The following is a 13,761-nucleotide window of genomic DNA, read 5'->3' as shown; positions in this document are numbered from 1 at the left end:
AGGCCATCGCAGAGGCACTCGGGACGGGCGTGGGCGCCCTTCCCGCCCACAATGGCGCCCGTCCGGTCGGACGTCGCCGACGGGCGAATGGGAAGGGCGCCATTGGAAACACCCCTAAATACATGCTATTTTTATGATTGTGCCAACAATTGACGGTGATAGGGTTTCATACATGATGTGAATTGTGATAATTTCAACCAATATATTTGCTGATAAGTGATATCGATGCCGAAGGTTTGCAAACCTTATGGATTTGCTTGCCTTGAAATCCCACGCTGGTGGCAAATTTGTTTGGAGGAAGTTACTGCATGGATTCTCGCATACATGAGATGACATTTTTCCCTCAAAATTTGCGACTCTGTTTTCAGTGACAGTAGGGGTGAGCATTCGGGTTTGGTTCGGGTTTGGCAAAAAATCGAATCAAACCCGAAAAATCGAAAACCGAACTTAACCGAAATTTTCAAAAAAAATGAAAAACTGAAAAAAATAGTAGTAGTATATATTAATATATATAATTTAATTCATTTTATATATACTAATAGAATACAAATATAGGGGCATGTTAGGGTGCCACCACCCCTTAAAATAACATCAAACCATCATTCCTAACCAATCATTTGTACACGTGGACGAATAATAAGCTGCCACGTGGCATTTTTTTCCAAGGATAAAAAAAGACGGCCAGCAATATTTTATACCTTGTACAACAATTTTTCTTGTCCAGCAATATCCGACACGCTATACATCAATCTATAGATTGTCGTGTAGTGTTTGTAATATTGACGTGTAACGTTTATGGAGTAATATTGTTGTATAAGTGGTGCCACGGTGTCACTTTAAGAGGGGTTGTCATTTTAACACAAACCTATAAATATATATAATATAAAATTAATTGAATATATATAATACATATTTTATAAAAATATATTAAAAGAATATATATTATATATATGATATAATATATTAAATTAATAGAATACATATATACAATATTATATTTAAAATATAATTCGATTTTTCAGTTTTTTTTTGCCTGAATCGAAGCGAACCGAAAAACCGAAATTTTTGCATTTTTAAAACCGAACCGAACCGAAAAATCGAACCGAATTTCAAAATTCCAGTTTGGTTCGATTCGAATATTTGGTTTTCGTTTTTTTTTCTCACCCCTAAATGACACTTGAACGAGCAAAGTTTAATTAATATTTCATCCGGCTCAATAAAAATGACAACTTTTTTTTTGGATTATTCCACTAAAAATGACACGTTTTTATAAAATAAAAAAATACCATTTTTTTTTACTTAACACATAAAATAACATTACATGAAATTTCATGTCACAAACAAATGTTTCATAGTATTTCATAATACCAATGACGAAGGGCGGTGAAACCTTAGACGTCATCATCTAATCTTGAAAATCTCTTCGATGTCCGACAATGGACACGACAATGAATTTGGAGGGAAAAGCGAGCCCATTTATTGTCACATATGATGATAATTATCCTCAAAATTGCTGATATATGCGACCTTGAATTGGTGGATTGATGTCGACAAATGCTGATATACGCGAAAAAAATTGGTGGATTGATGTCGACAAATGTCCGACCATGGCACACGACCAAGATAGATGCGAGGGTCAGAGCTATCAATAGAGGTGGAAGGGCAGCACAATAAAAAGTTAGGGTTTCAAGTATATTTTTGGTAAAATGTGAAAATAATAATTAAAACTCTATTCACTCCATTTAAAATAATTACTTTCTTAATATAATAGCACATGATTTTAGTTTAAATTGTTGAGTGTGATAAAATAAAATTTAAAAAATAATTAAATATTATAATAAGAAAAGAGATACAGTATATTGGAACAAATTAAAACGAAAAATAAAGAGGTAAAGCCCAAATGAAGTAACAGCGGCCCAAATATATAGTCTTCGTTCAAATGTAAGCATCACCGACAGTAACAGGTAACCATCATCATTCAAATTCCCAAATCCCACCGGAACCCTAATCACAAACTCACGCCATGAACTTTTTTAAATCCATCATCTTAGACGATGAGGAGCCTCAGAGCCCTCGACAACCAAACCTGGACTCCGCCCTCAACCCGCCGCCCCAAGATCCTACTCCAAATGACGGATGGAGCTTCGGGAGCTTGATCAAAACCCTAGCAACCACATCCGAATCGATGATCGAGACATACAGCAGAGATCTGAAGGAGTTTGGATCGGGTCTCAGAAAGGAATCCGATATCATCCGCGAAGCCGCGACCAGAGCTGTGAAGGAGCTCCCAGCGTCAATCGAAGCCGGAACTTCGGCGGCGCAAGGCGTCCTGAAGTCGACGGCGGAGATCATCTTGCAGGAGCCGCAGCTTTCGGATGGGGAGACCGATACGCCGGAGATCAATCGGAGCTTGAATTTGGGGCGCTACAGTAGGTTCGAGGCGCAGCTGAGTGCGATCCAGACCGATTTGAATACGTTCTGTCAGGAGCCTGATGATTTGGAGGACTACGATAAGTGGAGATCGAGCTTTACCCTTGATGAAAAGAGTGGCGAGATCGAGGGTTTGATTGGGGAGAATGGGGCTCTGGATGCTAATTTTAGAAAGATTGTGCCAAATGTAGTTGATCATGATACATTTTGGTGTAGGTATTTCTACAGAGTGGATAAGCTCGAGCAGCAGGAGAAGTTCCGGGCTAATCTTGTGAAGAGGGCGATATCGGTGGATGAAGAGGACGATGAGCTGTCATGGGATGTTGATGATGATGAGGAGAAGGATGGTGGGAAGGCGAAGGGCGTCGGTGATAATGGGAACTCGATTCCTGGTGAGAAAGGAGGGAGTTTGACTGGTGAATTGCAGGAAGGAGGCAAAGCCCCTGTGGCTGATTTGTATGAGAGAGAAACCACATCTGATAAAGAGACAAGTTATGAGAGATTGAAATCTGAGGAAAGTGTCAAGGAGAAAACTGACGAGAATGTGGGTGTCAAAGGGGAAGCTGCTGCACAAGTGGTGAAGACGGAGGAAGAAGATATCGAGTGGGACGAAATTGAGGACATTGGAAGTGACAATGACAAGAAAGATCCGATTGGTGAGAGGCCGAACAGAGAAGAACTGAGGAAGCAGCTCAGTGCTGCAGATGATGCTGAGGATTTGAGTTGGGATATTGAGGAGGATGATGAGCCAGTGAAAACTTGATGGCTGCAACGACGTGATACAATGGCTTCCTCCGTCGAGCTAAAGCTGCTGGATTGGCAAATGAAAGGGATAACGAAGAATGATCCCATTGAAGCTACCTACCAAGTAAATATTTGGATATGTAATTTTTTTCAAAATGATGAAATGTGTTTTAATTCTTTGCTGTTACTCTTCATGTGAAAGTGAAAGTATGCTGTAATTGCCTTTCTTTATGTGGCTCAATAAAGTATTCGTTGATGAAGAATTGTAAACCTCTATTTTAAGATGTTAATATAAAATTTATGTTTCTGTCTTGAATTTGAATTCAGATTGATGACAAAAAAGGGATGACTTTCGAAATCTCAAAATAAGATTCAACCTGAAGATAAACAAGTTGATACAACACTGAACTCTCTCTTGCCTATTCTAAACCTCAACTTCAACTTCAACTGTGGGAAATTCAAAATTTGTAATTCAAACCTATTTGAATAGAAGCAGAGAAAAACCTAACGAAGCACCAACTCATTCCCAGCTGGAAAATTGCTTCTTTAAAGTATATAAGCAATAGCAAAATTCAAATTAAAAAATCTCTAGGGCTACAAAATCACAGCACCAATCCTCAACTCTGTGTATCTAGAGTGGAAGGAAGAGGAAGAAACCGCTGTCTCTGTGCGCGCGGTGGGAGGTGCTTTGCAGGTTTGGGCAACCCGACACTCCACGGAAGGAAAACCCCGGTGCCACCACGTGGGGCACCTCCGGGGCTGATAGCCATTGGGCTCACTGGGGCGAGCATCACAACAGGAGACTGCAGAAAGCCACATTTGGGGATTCCATCAAAAGTCTCGTAGCTATCTTGTGTGGTGTATGGAGCTGTGAGCCCTTGTTGCCATACGTTCATGGATTCGAAACTACTCTCTGCTTCGGCCCGTCTGAGACTCCTCACCCTGAAGAAAGAAATGCTCACCCTTCTATTTTGAGAGGAGCACATAGCATGCCTAGCTGTGTCTGAACTATTTCTTCTCATCACTAAGAGAGACCTGAAAATGACCAAAATCGAACTTGCAGATTTTTCTTAAAATAAATGTGCACAATGAAAATCTGGTGCGACAGACGTGGATTAAAATTTTGAGACATTTAATCACAAGAATCACCATGCCAGAAGCTACGGTTTAATTAAAAGAAAAGACAAGAGACGAAATGAGATTCAATTTTTACAAATAAAAGTGCAGGTACTACACACCCTTCCTTGAGAGAGAGGGTGAGGGGTCCTTTGTAGTTTCCTTCACTATCACTGAAGAGTGTTCGGCCGAATGCCATTGTTGATTCCGAGAGCAGCAAGATGGAGAGGGGCTGGTCCAAGTGAGGTGGTTTCAGGAAAGGGTGAGAATACTCTCCCTGCACAATTCAACAAGCTATTCTAGTTCATAATCTTCCTCTTAGTACAGAGATGTAACGAGCCTCTCACTAAAATATTTGCATTCTTAGGGCATTCGCTATTTGAATTATCAAAAATGCATGGTGGAAAGATAAAAGACGAAGCTGAGGGATATATACCTCATCAAAGAAGTTTATGATGCAGCTATTGGGTTTCCTGTTCTCTGGTATCAGATGCCACTGAATCAAGTGATCGATCACATCCTGGATAAGAGCTGGAATCGGCTGAATGTAGCCTGTTTCACGTCGTAGAGTGCTTCTTTGTGAATAAAAGACTGACATGAAAAGTAGTTAATGCATTTGAATGCAAACTTAGCATACTCTTTTGAAATTTATCAGTAGCATCTTCTTTTATCTGCCCAAAAATGGGAACCCCAAGCTGGATCAACTCTCTCTTGTTCCCTTTCACATGCTGATTGTATAAAATGTAGGTGTCTCCTGAAATAAATACAAAACATTTGATAAGAAATCTCTACAACGTTCGAATCTAGAAGATGCACAATGTTTTTCTATAAAGTAAATATGAATAACCAAATCTGCTCAAGCAAACCTATAGAAGATGCCCTTTAAAATCTCAGTTCATAACTTCTAGCCGCAAAAGTAAAAAAAAAAAATCTATTTTAACGCCACAAGAATCACAAGATCTACCCGAGAGTTCACCATCCCGACCAGCCAAACGGAGTTCGTTGACAAAGTCACTCAACTTTGAGAGCTCAGCACCAGTGAATATGTCTTGGTACAACTTGAGGCCTCTAACAACATTCACCTGTCATCCCATTATATATGTACGATGATCAGAAGATGCTCGTTGCATGTGCTGTGCGCGTGAAACAGACACATATACACATGAGAAAGAGACTTGCCATTTGCCCCTTTACTGGCTCTTTCGCCACGAACCCTTTCGTCATCTTGATCTGGGCTTGGCGCGCCTCACATTCGTCGTGGTTAGAACATAACATCTGCAGTTCCTGGGATCCTGCAGTCCAGAACATGAAAAGAGATTGCAATGGTGAATGCCATATTACTAGAACAAATCAACATTGCTTTACTCGTGCTTCATTCTACAGATCATCCTTTTCATGCAAGCACAAACATTATCCGCAATAGGAAATGAATGCATGATCCAGAATTTATAGCTTACTAAAATCAGTGAAATCGCAAAAATGCTGGAAAATCCATCACTTAATCAAATAGTAGTAATATAGATAATGATGAAATTTGGAGGAAATGAATAGTAATTACCTGAATCAGTGTAATCACTTTCTGGCGAATCGACCACCGTGGCGGCGCCGTCTTGAGCCAGCGTTTCTGCGGCGGCATTATCAGTACCGTCGATGCACTCCTCATTTACCGCAACGACAGGGTCCCGCTTCATCTCGGCGACTTTCTCGAGCTCGGCGACCACATCAACAATGGGGTAGTACTTCTGCATCTGAAGGATCGGGACCCAATTGAGGCGCCTGTGATGGATCGCGGCGTAGACAGATCCGTAATCGGCGACTCCGGCGACGGCCTCGAGCTCCTGCAGGTGGGTGCAGAGGGCGTCGATGATGGCGTTGGCCGCCGCGAACTCGCCGCGGAACCAGGCGATGATGGCGTCCTTGGCGAAGACCTCCGGCACTGCCGCAGAGAGGAGCTGCGGGACCACGATGGGCTTCGACGGAGCCCGGTCGCCTTGTAGCACTACGCCGGCCGCCGGCGCCATAGGAGAGAAATGTTGAGGTGGGAATTGGGGAATGTATGGAGATTGTGTGAGAGTGTTAATGCATCGATCGATGAATGTTATAATTGATGTGTGAAATTGTTGGGAGTTTTATTGTTGAAAATAGAGGTGAAGAAATTGGTTAGTGTGGTGAGCGGAGAAACACGAGAAAAAGGTGGTGGCGAAAGCGAGGGTTAGGATCTCGGGGTTTAGGTGGAAATTCATTGATCTGTCTAAATATGGGATACGAGTATTCATTTTCGTCTATTTTACCAAACTAATAAACATTAGTACTATTTAATTAACCCTTTTGACTAGTATTTTTTAGTATTACTAAATTGTTACAATATTTCTTCTTGGCATATACCGTATACGTCCAATCCAATAAAACAAACAATTACGTATGTTGTAAGTGAATGGCTTAATGAACATCAATACTTACTCTAACACGTTTAAATGATGATATTCGAACATGAACTCACAAAGTGAGCATGTCATTAGTAGAGGAGCAGAGCTAGGAATATAAATGAGCAAAATTATATGTGCAATGAACTTTGAAAAGGAGCAAATATAATTTTTTATAAATATGCAAAATTGGACAAAAAAATAGTTATATTTGAAGTGGGGCATTTGCTCCATGCACCTTACCATACATATGTTGGCTCCTGGTTTCGCTCATGGTTAGTGATCCATCCGTAACATCATGGAATCTGTCACCACAAACAATATTTTTTACTATGATGCATTATTTTCATCGGTAAAAAAAAAACAGTTAATAAAACCATTTCTAGAGTCAGAGAAGCACACAAACTTGTATTAATACTAAAAAAATTGATTTTTCAAGGTAGAAGATAATAAGTTTGGGATATTGTCTTGGAGATCTCATGGTTTTATGCCGATAGCTTCAATTATATTGAATATCTCATGCATATGAACATTATATATTTGATTATTTATTTCACATCATGTAAGTATTTTCTTTTTCATAATATATGTGATGTGCTAGCTAGGTTTGATGTAGTAACGCAATAGTGTTAGTATTATGTAGTATTAATAGTTCAAACTTATTAATGTGCACAAAATATGTTCTACTGCTATTACAGTACTGCATCCGTCCAATTAAGAGAGTTTCATTCATTTTTGGGACGTTTCAACATAATAGAGTCATTTCTATATTTAGGGGGTAAAAAGCAATACTCACTCTCATATTTTTTTCCACTCTCTTACTATATTCTCTCTGCATCTCTCTTACTTTATCTTTTACTTACTTTATTCTCCTCATTTCATATATATCTGGAGCATTTCTTAACCTTCGTGCTGAAAAGATATGTCTCTATTAACATGAAACGGAGGGAGTAATTTTTTCATTTGAATATAGAAAGTAGTACACTTTTTATATACTCCTTTTGTCCATGATTAAGTGTCTCAAGTTTCTTTTTTCGTCCGTCCATAATTAAGTGTCTCATTTACTTTTTACTACTTTTGGTAATGTCACATTCCACTAACTCATATCTCAAATTTTATTTTAAAACTAGTGTTGCCACCCATGCTATGCATGAGACAAAAGATTTTCAAATAATGGAAATATATTTACAACTAAATAGATTAAAATAAAGAATATAAAGAAAATAATATAAAAATATATTTCTTTTAAGAATATGAATTAATTAAAAATAATATTAATAAGATTATAAACAATTAAAAACATTATAACCAACAATAAACAAACATTTGTAAGTCTCACAACTAATGAAACATTTCATATTCAACATGATATTGATTGATCAATTATAGGTGTAGTAACATAAATAAAAAAAAATAACAAAAAAAGACATGCGTTAATTAAATAGAATAAGATATACAAATAAAGAAAAATGTTTTCCTAAATACAAATGAATTTTTTTTAAAACGAATAATTAGTTCATGATTTCATTCGATCAACAAATCACATGTATTTATTTGTGCAAAAAAAATATTTAGAAAAACAACAACAAACCAGCACTCCTTTATATATAACATTAACAGTAGATTCACTTCTACTGTTATCATCATCATCATCATCTCTACAAACTAAAATCTTCAGACATTCACGATTTGTGACTCAAATATAGCAACAACTGCCGTCTTTGGAATCTGAATGGGAACCTTGAATCAGACAGTATTAAAGTCATTCGAAAAATCAAGACTTTATGACTGGTATTATGGCCACCCAATACTCGAGCCTCCAAAACATAATCACCTAGCCGTGTAATTATCAATCTGGTGTCATTACACAAACAATTAGACTATGTTTATCAGCAACAACCCAACCATCCATTTTTTAATATTTAATTAATTTATATCTCCTCTACATCATCTTCCTCATCCTCAATATTCATCTAACCCAAACATACATTTTTTAATGGATTATCAATGAGTCAATGACCACCTAACCACACCATTATATACTTATTTTATTATTTTTTTATAATAATACTATTACGTGAAATATTACTGTTATAAAATAAAATTTATAAAAACCCAAAATAAATGACAAACTATTATAAAATTTTTTAAAAAAAACATGAAATTATATACTAAAAAATAATAAAATATATACTAAAAATGACCAAGAGTGTGCCACTTGGCCAAGGCAATTTCCAAATAATGAATAGAAATTGTAAATAATTTTTAAAAAATCCATCATTAAATACACTTTATATATATAAAGAAGGCATGATCCTCTGGTTCTAAGCTAACAAATAATTTCCTATTAATACATTTGTAATTTGTGAAAAGAAACATACATGACTCACACAGCTTAGATTTTCAATAAATACATAGGAGTAGTCCATAAGTTCTGGGGACCAAAAACATACATTTTTATAAGTAAAAACAAAACTTAGAAGCAATTTTTTCCCATAAGTTTAGATACAATTCTTGGTAAACAACGTTAACGGTGGAATCACCACTACTATTAAGTTAATCTATACAAACTAAAATTTTCATAGTCCGAAATGAATACAACTCAGCTACCTCGGAATGAAGGGAGTTCAATAGTTAGCATTAAGGTTTTAGTATTTCAAATTTTTTATATTTTATATCAATTATATAGACCATTTATTATTATTTTTGTTTTAATCATGCTTTTGTCAATTTTCTTAATATATATCATATCATTTAATATTTTATATATGTTATTGTTATTACTTCTTTTTTACTTTAAATATAATAAAATTTTAGAAAAATTCACGTCAACAAACTATACCAATCAACAATTTTTAAAAATATTTTATAATAAGAAATAAATAATTAAACATACCCACATTAAACATATGAATAAACTAGATCATAGAAATTTAAAATTTCTTTGAGATCCAAGATAGAAAATTTTGATCATCCAATAATCACATCTTAGTCCACTACTTATTTCTTATATTTAATTTCGGACTATAGCATAACATGATATGCATGGCCAAAGAAAATGAATTTTTAGTTTATGAAAAATATATATTTCTTATTTCCCGCCATATATACGTATAAAAAGTAAATTATCACTTACAATAAGTAATAACATTTAATCAATTAAAATTCATACTACTCTTTTATATTATAAAAAGTCATACAAACTTTATAAGTTAGATTTAATTTTAAATATTTAGAATTTAATCTAATTCCGTTTCTGATTTAATTTTAAGTATTTATAATTTCATCTAATTTTGTGATTTATTCTATAAACTTAATAGTAGCGTTTAGTTAATTGGAGACATTAATTTGTATTCAATTTTTACATCATCATTATTATTTCAATACATGATAATATGTATTGAAACTAGTGTAATAACTTATCGAATTTCACAGAAAATTTAGCATTTACGAATATGGTAAATGATGACGGTGCATCTAAATTTGATACGTTTCGGTTGAGTTAAATACTTGCATTTCAATTTTTAAGTACCGTTAGCTACGATCACAATATAATGTGCTCAGTATTCTCCGATTCACGACAAATTTCGTGCTTGGTAATGACAACATTTTTGTAGTATGATTACGCATTGCCTAAATTAATTGTTGAAATCATCAATCTCGTCAAAAGATTAACTCAGCATGTAAATACAAAAGGGAACTAGTGAGAAATGAGTGTACAAGCTGCTAGAATAAAATCAGAAATTCAATGTTTTCATGAGCTGGATTAAGTGAACAGCTATAGATCAAAGGTTGAATGATGTAGATAAAAAAAAGGAACGTGCAATAATGTGAGGACTTTCATGCTGCTAATCGAATTTCTTGATGAGTTATTTTAAGATTTTTGGAAAGTGTTTTGGGGTTGGGGATCTCACTGCAAATCACAACATAAAACAAATTTGCAATACACCAATTCATCATGTAAACATGTTGAGCATATGTTGCTCGCAAAATGAAAGGGAAAACCCTCAATATTCAACATTGGAATGAAGACAAATATTCTTTGAAGTAATAGGAACAAAATAAAAACTACAGTACATAAATTAGGTCTATATCTCGAAGACAGATCTAATCTATAAGTCCCTACGCGTTCAGCAGCAACTCTAGCTCCATTTCCCACGCATAGGTCTACTTCCTCAGGCCCTGCACATTATTACAAATGTGTGAGCCACGAGAGGTAGCCGATACACCCGACTGTGAGTTGTTCATACATATTTATCTCAATAACAAACATACCCGAACTCTCACTCAGTGCAGTCTATGTCTTGATCTTTGGGCAATCTCTCTTCCAATGTCTTTCTCGTGACAAAAAAAGGGCACTCGTCAAGTTGACTTATTTCAATAAAAACACATTAGTCATCCATATATAAGTAAGCTTTCACAATTTATACAAGGGATAAGCATAAGGAATTGAGAATGTACCTCCTCAACATGTGAAATTCCATTGAGTTGACCAAAACTCTCAACAAACGGAATGATATTTGGGTTATACCCAAAACAATTAACACCAAGATGCTTCAACTTTCCAATGCTACGATCAAACACCATTAGCTCATCGGTCATGCTTACAAAATACAATAGCTTACCGTCCAGCGAAAGCCATAACATCTCCCGAACACCACGAGTATGGAAAACAGATTCCATTATCCATGATCCATCTCTCATTGTCCAAAGGTGGAATTGACAAGGTACACCATCTTCATCATACAACAATGCAACAACACTAAGCAACCCATTACACTCAAAAAGTTTATAAGGATTCCCATCATGTTTAGGAAAGGGTAAAGTAGACATAGTTTCAGTAGAGAGGTCAAACGAACGAATAACGGTGACGTCGTTGTTTTTGCCATGTGCTTTACAATAAACAACCCCAGATATGCAAGCACAGACAAATAAGTCATAGCAAAACTGAGTGCATACTGGTATTAACCTCCATGAATTAGTTTTGAGTGAATACAAGTTAAATTGATCAAAGCAGCACTGAACTTCACGAGCCAAATTCAAGATGTTAATTTGCAACACTTTGATATCTTCAAATTTATGGTCACACCACATTCCAAATGCCTTTAAACGCCACTCTTCAAGAGTTTTTGGATGGGGCTTGGGGTTAGGCAGGATCTTATACTCACTCGTTGTTGGGTTCCAAAGAGCATGACTGGACGACTTAGGGTTATGAAAGTGAAGTAGACCATTAAAAGTAGCCCCAGTGAAGGAATAGTCGTTTAGAAAAGAGGGAGGACATGTGGAATACTTAGGTGAGAAGGTGCCATCCTCTTTAAGGAGATATGTACAAAGAACATGATTATGATAATAAACAACGGTCTCAGTCTCAGGCTTAGGCTTGGAAAGTTGTAAGCTTGATGATGTATGTTTTATCTCGTATACGCACAGAGCAAGATCAGGTGGCCAATCGAAACCTACACAATAAAAATGGAAAGGGATTTTAAGCTTGTTATTGACAATTGATGATGAGGTGGTACAGATAAAGAGGAAATACGTGGGAGACTGTGCGATCGACGATACAATGGTAGTCTATCAAACGGGGACAGGGGGTCCAGGGTAGCTTCCACCTTTCTAACCAACATTACAAATTTCCCACAGTTAGACAAGTCAGACTATTAAATTATTTATCTATTTTTAAAATAGAACCTGCGGGCTGATTGAGATTCGGTCCTTGAAACGTAAATGGAAGATCGAACACCTCTGCGGAGAGAAAGGTTGCGCATGGCGGAGTTCTGCAGGCAGCGCAGGGAAGAGGTAGCCAAGCGGGAAGCCATGCTTACTGTCAAGATAGATTAGGGATTAAAAGTCAATTTGAGAAATACAAGGAATCAGCAGAATTACTTTATCTCTGCAGCTCATCTACACAAATAATTTACTTTAGGGAAGAGAGAAGGAAGAGAATTACCGGATGCGTCGAGGGTTTAAGGGTTTCTGTCTGTATTTTCTTTTTCTTTTTCTTTTAGGAATTTAATTGAATTTATTTGATATGGCCTTATATTTTTGGGCTATAAGTTTATTCTTTTCATATTGGGTTTATATGTTTTGGGCTATTAGTTTATTCTTTTCATATTGGTATAGAGGGGGAAAGGGTTGGAGGCCATGGACCCAAACAACGAGTGAGTACAAGATCCTGCCTATGCTTTTAACTGGACTGTGCGATGTTCGTAGAATGTTCATAACCTTTTCCACAAAACTCCAATTTAGATGTTCAAGATACTCACGCTAAGCTCTTTCGAAAACGAAGAGAATGGTATATAGTAGACACTTATTGGACTTCAAACTCGCTGCCAGAATGGGCTCGAACAGAGACTACTTTTACACTTATTTTTCTATCTTTTTCTATCATTTATCAACAAACACGTCAAAATACCAAAATGTATAACATATTCAATTAGCTAAGTAATTTTATCGAGTAGACCCCATTGGGTTAACACTGAAATTAATGAATCAGTTCATTTCACTATTTGAGAAAAAATTACCCGATTTTCTCAACACTTCTACTAGCAAAATTGCTATCAAATTTGCGACAAGCACTATTGCTAGCACAATTGGTGCTCGAAATCTGCTAGCAAAACTGCTATCAAATTTGCGACAAACACCATAGCTAGCATAATTGATGCTCAATTATGCTCGAAATCTGCTAGCAAAACTGACTATTGCTAGCACTCTTGTGCTCGCAAATGGCCACATTTTTTTTAATAAATGTCTGGCATCTATAACAAAAACACAAATACTAGTTGAATTATTTAAATTATACCAAAGTATTAAAATATAAATTTAAAAAAAATACAACTATCTAATATCTTGAAAAAAGAAAAAAAAAATTCATACACACATACTAAAAATATAAATTAGATAAAAAATATAATAAAATATACTATCTAATGCTTACAAAATATAAAAGAAAGAACGTTCAAAACTAAGCTAAAATCACTGCAAATATAATATCCAGATATTATATAAAACCTCATTAAGTATAGATTAAATGTCGAACTTTGTTCCTAAA

General features: G+C 35.9%; 4 protein-coding genes across 6 annotated transcripts; 1 reads left to right on the top strand and 3 right to left on the bottom strand.

Annotated features, from left to right (window-relative positions):
- The first annotated feature begins 1,949 nt into the window (after window positions 1-1,949).
- LOC125207812 (BSD domain-containing protein 1) lies at window positions 1,950-3,486 on the top strand. Its single transcript, XM_048107311.1, has one exon. The coding sequence runs from the start codon at window positions 2,024-2,026 to the stop codon at window positions 3,191-3,193; it is 1,170 nt and encodes a 389-aa protein (XP_047963268.1). The 5' UTR covers window positions 1,950-2,023; the 3' UTR covers window positions 3,194-3,486.
- A 37-nt stretch (window positions 3,487-3,523) lies between these two features.
- LOC125206319 (RNA demethylase ALKBH10B-like) lies at window positions 3,524-5,375 on the bottom strand (the record flags this gene model as incomplete). Its single annotated transcript, XM_048105592.1, has 5 exons — window positions 3,524-4,209; window positions 4,413-4,567; window positions 4,727-4,842; window positions 4,928-5,044; window positions 5,255-5,375. Coding segments are annotated over 5 exons (927 nt in total), but the record flags the coding sequence as incomplete, so codon positions are not given.
- Window positions 5,347-6,365, bottom strand: LOC125208375 (RNA demethylase ALKBH10B-like). The gene is made up of 2 exons (XM_048107982.1): window positions 5,849-6,365; window positions 5,347-5,582 (listed from the first exon to the last, which is right to left on the bottom strand). Exons 1-2 carry the CDS (start codon window positions 6,309-6,311, stop codon window positions 5,401-5,403), a joined length of 645 nt encoding a protein of 214 aa, XP_047963939.1. The 5' UTR covers window positions 6,312-6,365; the 3' UTR covers window positions 5,347-5,400.
- Window positions 6,366-10,672: 4,307 nt separating this feature from the next.
- On the bottom strand, window positions 10,673-12,735 carry LOC125207728 (putative F-box protein At3g10240). Of its 3 annotated transcripts, XR_007174015.1 has the most exons (7): window positions 12,661-12,729; window positions 12,402-12,534; window positions 12,250-12,326; window positions 12,004-12,169; window positions 11,175-11,449; window positions 10,989-11,047; window positions 10,673-10,895 (listed from the first exon to the last, which is right to left on the bottom strand). XR_007174015.1 is itself a non-coding variant. In XM_048107193.1 (6 exons), the coding sequence occupies exons 2-5, from the start codon at window positions 12,527-12,529 to the stop codon at window positions 10,997-10,999; spliced, it is 1,251 nt and encodes a 416-aa protein (XP_047963150.1). In that variant the 5' UTR covers window positions 12,530-12,534; window positions 12,661-12,735; the 3' UTR covers window positions 10,673-10,895; window positions 10,989-10,996. The 3 variants fall into 3 exon arrangements, 2 of the variants coding, with proteins under 2 accessions (XP_047963150.1, XP_047963151.1); XM_048107193.1 differs by having other exon boundaries at window positions 11,175-12,169; window positions 12,661-12,735; XM_048107194.1 differs by lacking the exon at window positions 12,661-12,729 and adding an exon at window positions 12,597-12,634 and having other exon boundaries at window positions 11,175-12,169.
- Window positions 12,736-13,761: the final 1,026 nt, after the last annotated feature.

The sequence above is a fragment of the Salvia hispanica genome, chromosome 2 (assembly GCF_023119035.1).
Source record: "Salvia hispanica cultivar TCC Black 2014 chromosome 2, UniMelb_Shisp_WGS_1.0, whole genome shotgun sequence".
In the NCBI taxonomy this organism is placed as follows: Eukaryota; Viridiplantae; Streptophyta; class Magnoliopsida; order Lamiales; family Lamiaceae; genus Salvia; species Salvia hispanica.
The sequence above is the reverse complement of the archived record's forward strand: the minus strand, read 5'-3'. Positions and strand labels throughout refer to the sequence as shown.

Coding starts and splice junctions, on each gene's coding strand:
- LOC125207812 (XM_048107311.1), top strand. CDS start 2,024: ATGAACTTTTTTAAATCCATCATCTTAGACGATGAGGAGCCTCAGAGC.
- LOC125208375 (XM_048107982.1), bottom strand. CDS start 6,311: ATGGCGCCGGCGGCCGGCGTAGTGCTACAAGGCGACCGGGCTCCGTCG. Junction 5,583..5,848: donor AAGTGATTACACTGATTCAG/GTAATTACTATT, acceptor TCTGGACTGCAG/GATCCCAGGAACTGCAGATG.
- LOC125207728 (XM_048107193.1), bottom strand. CDS start 12,529: ATGGCTTCCCGCTTGGCTACCTCTTCCCTGCGCTGCCTGCAGAACTCC. Junction 12,327..12,401: donor GAATCTCAATCAGCCCGCAG/GTTCTATTTTAA, acceptor AATGTTGGTTAG/AAAGGTGGAAGCTACCCTGG. Junction 12,170..12,249: donor TCGATCGCACAGTCTCCCAC/GTATTTCCTCTT, acceptor TTTATTGTGTAG/GTTTCGATTGGCCACCTGAT.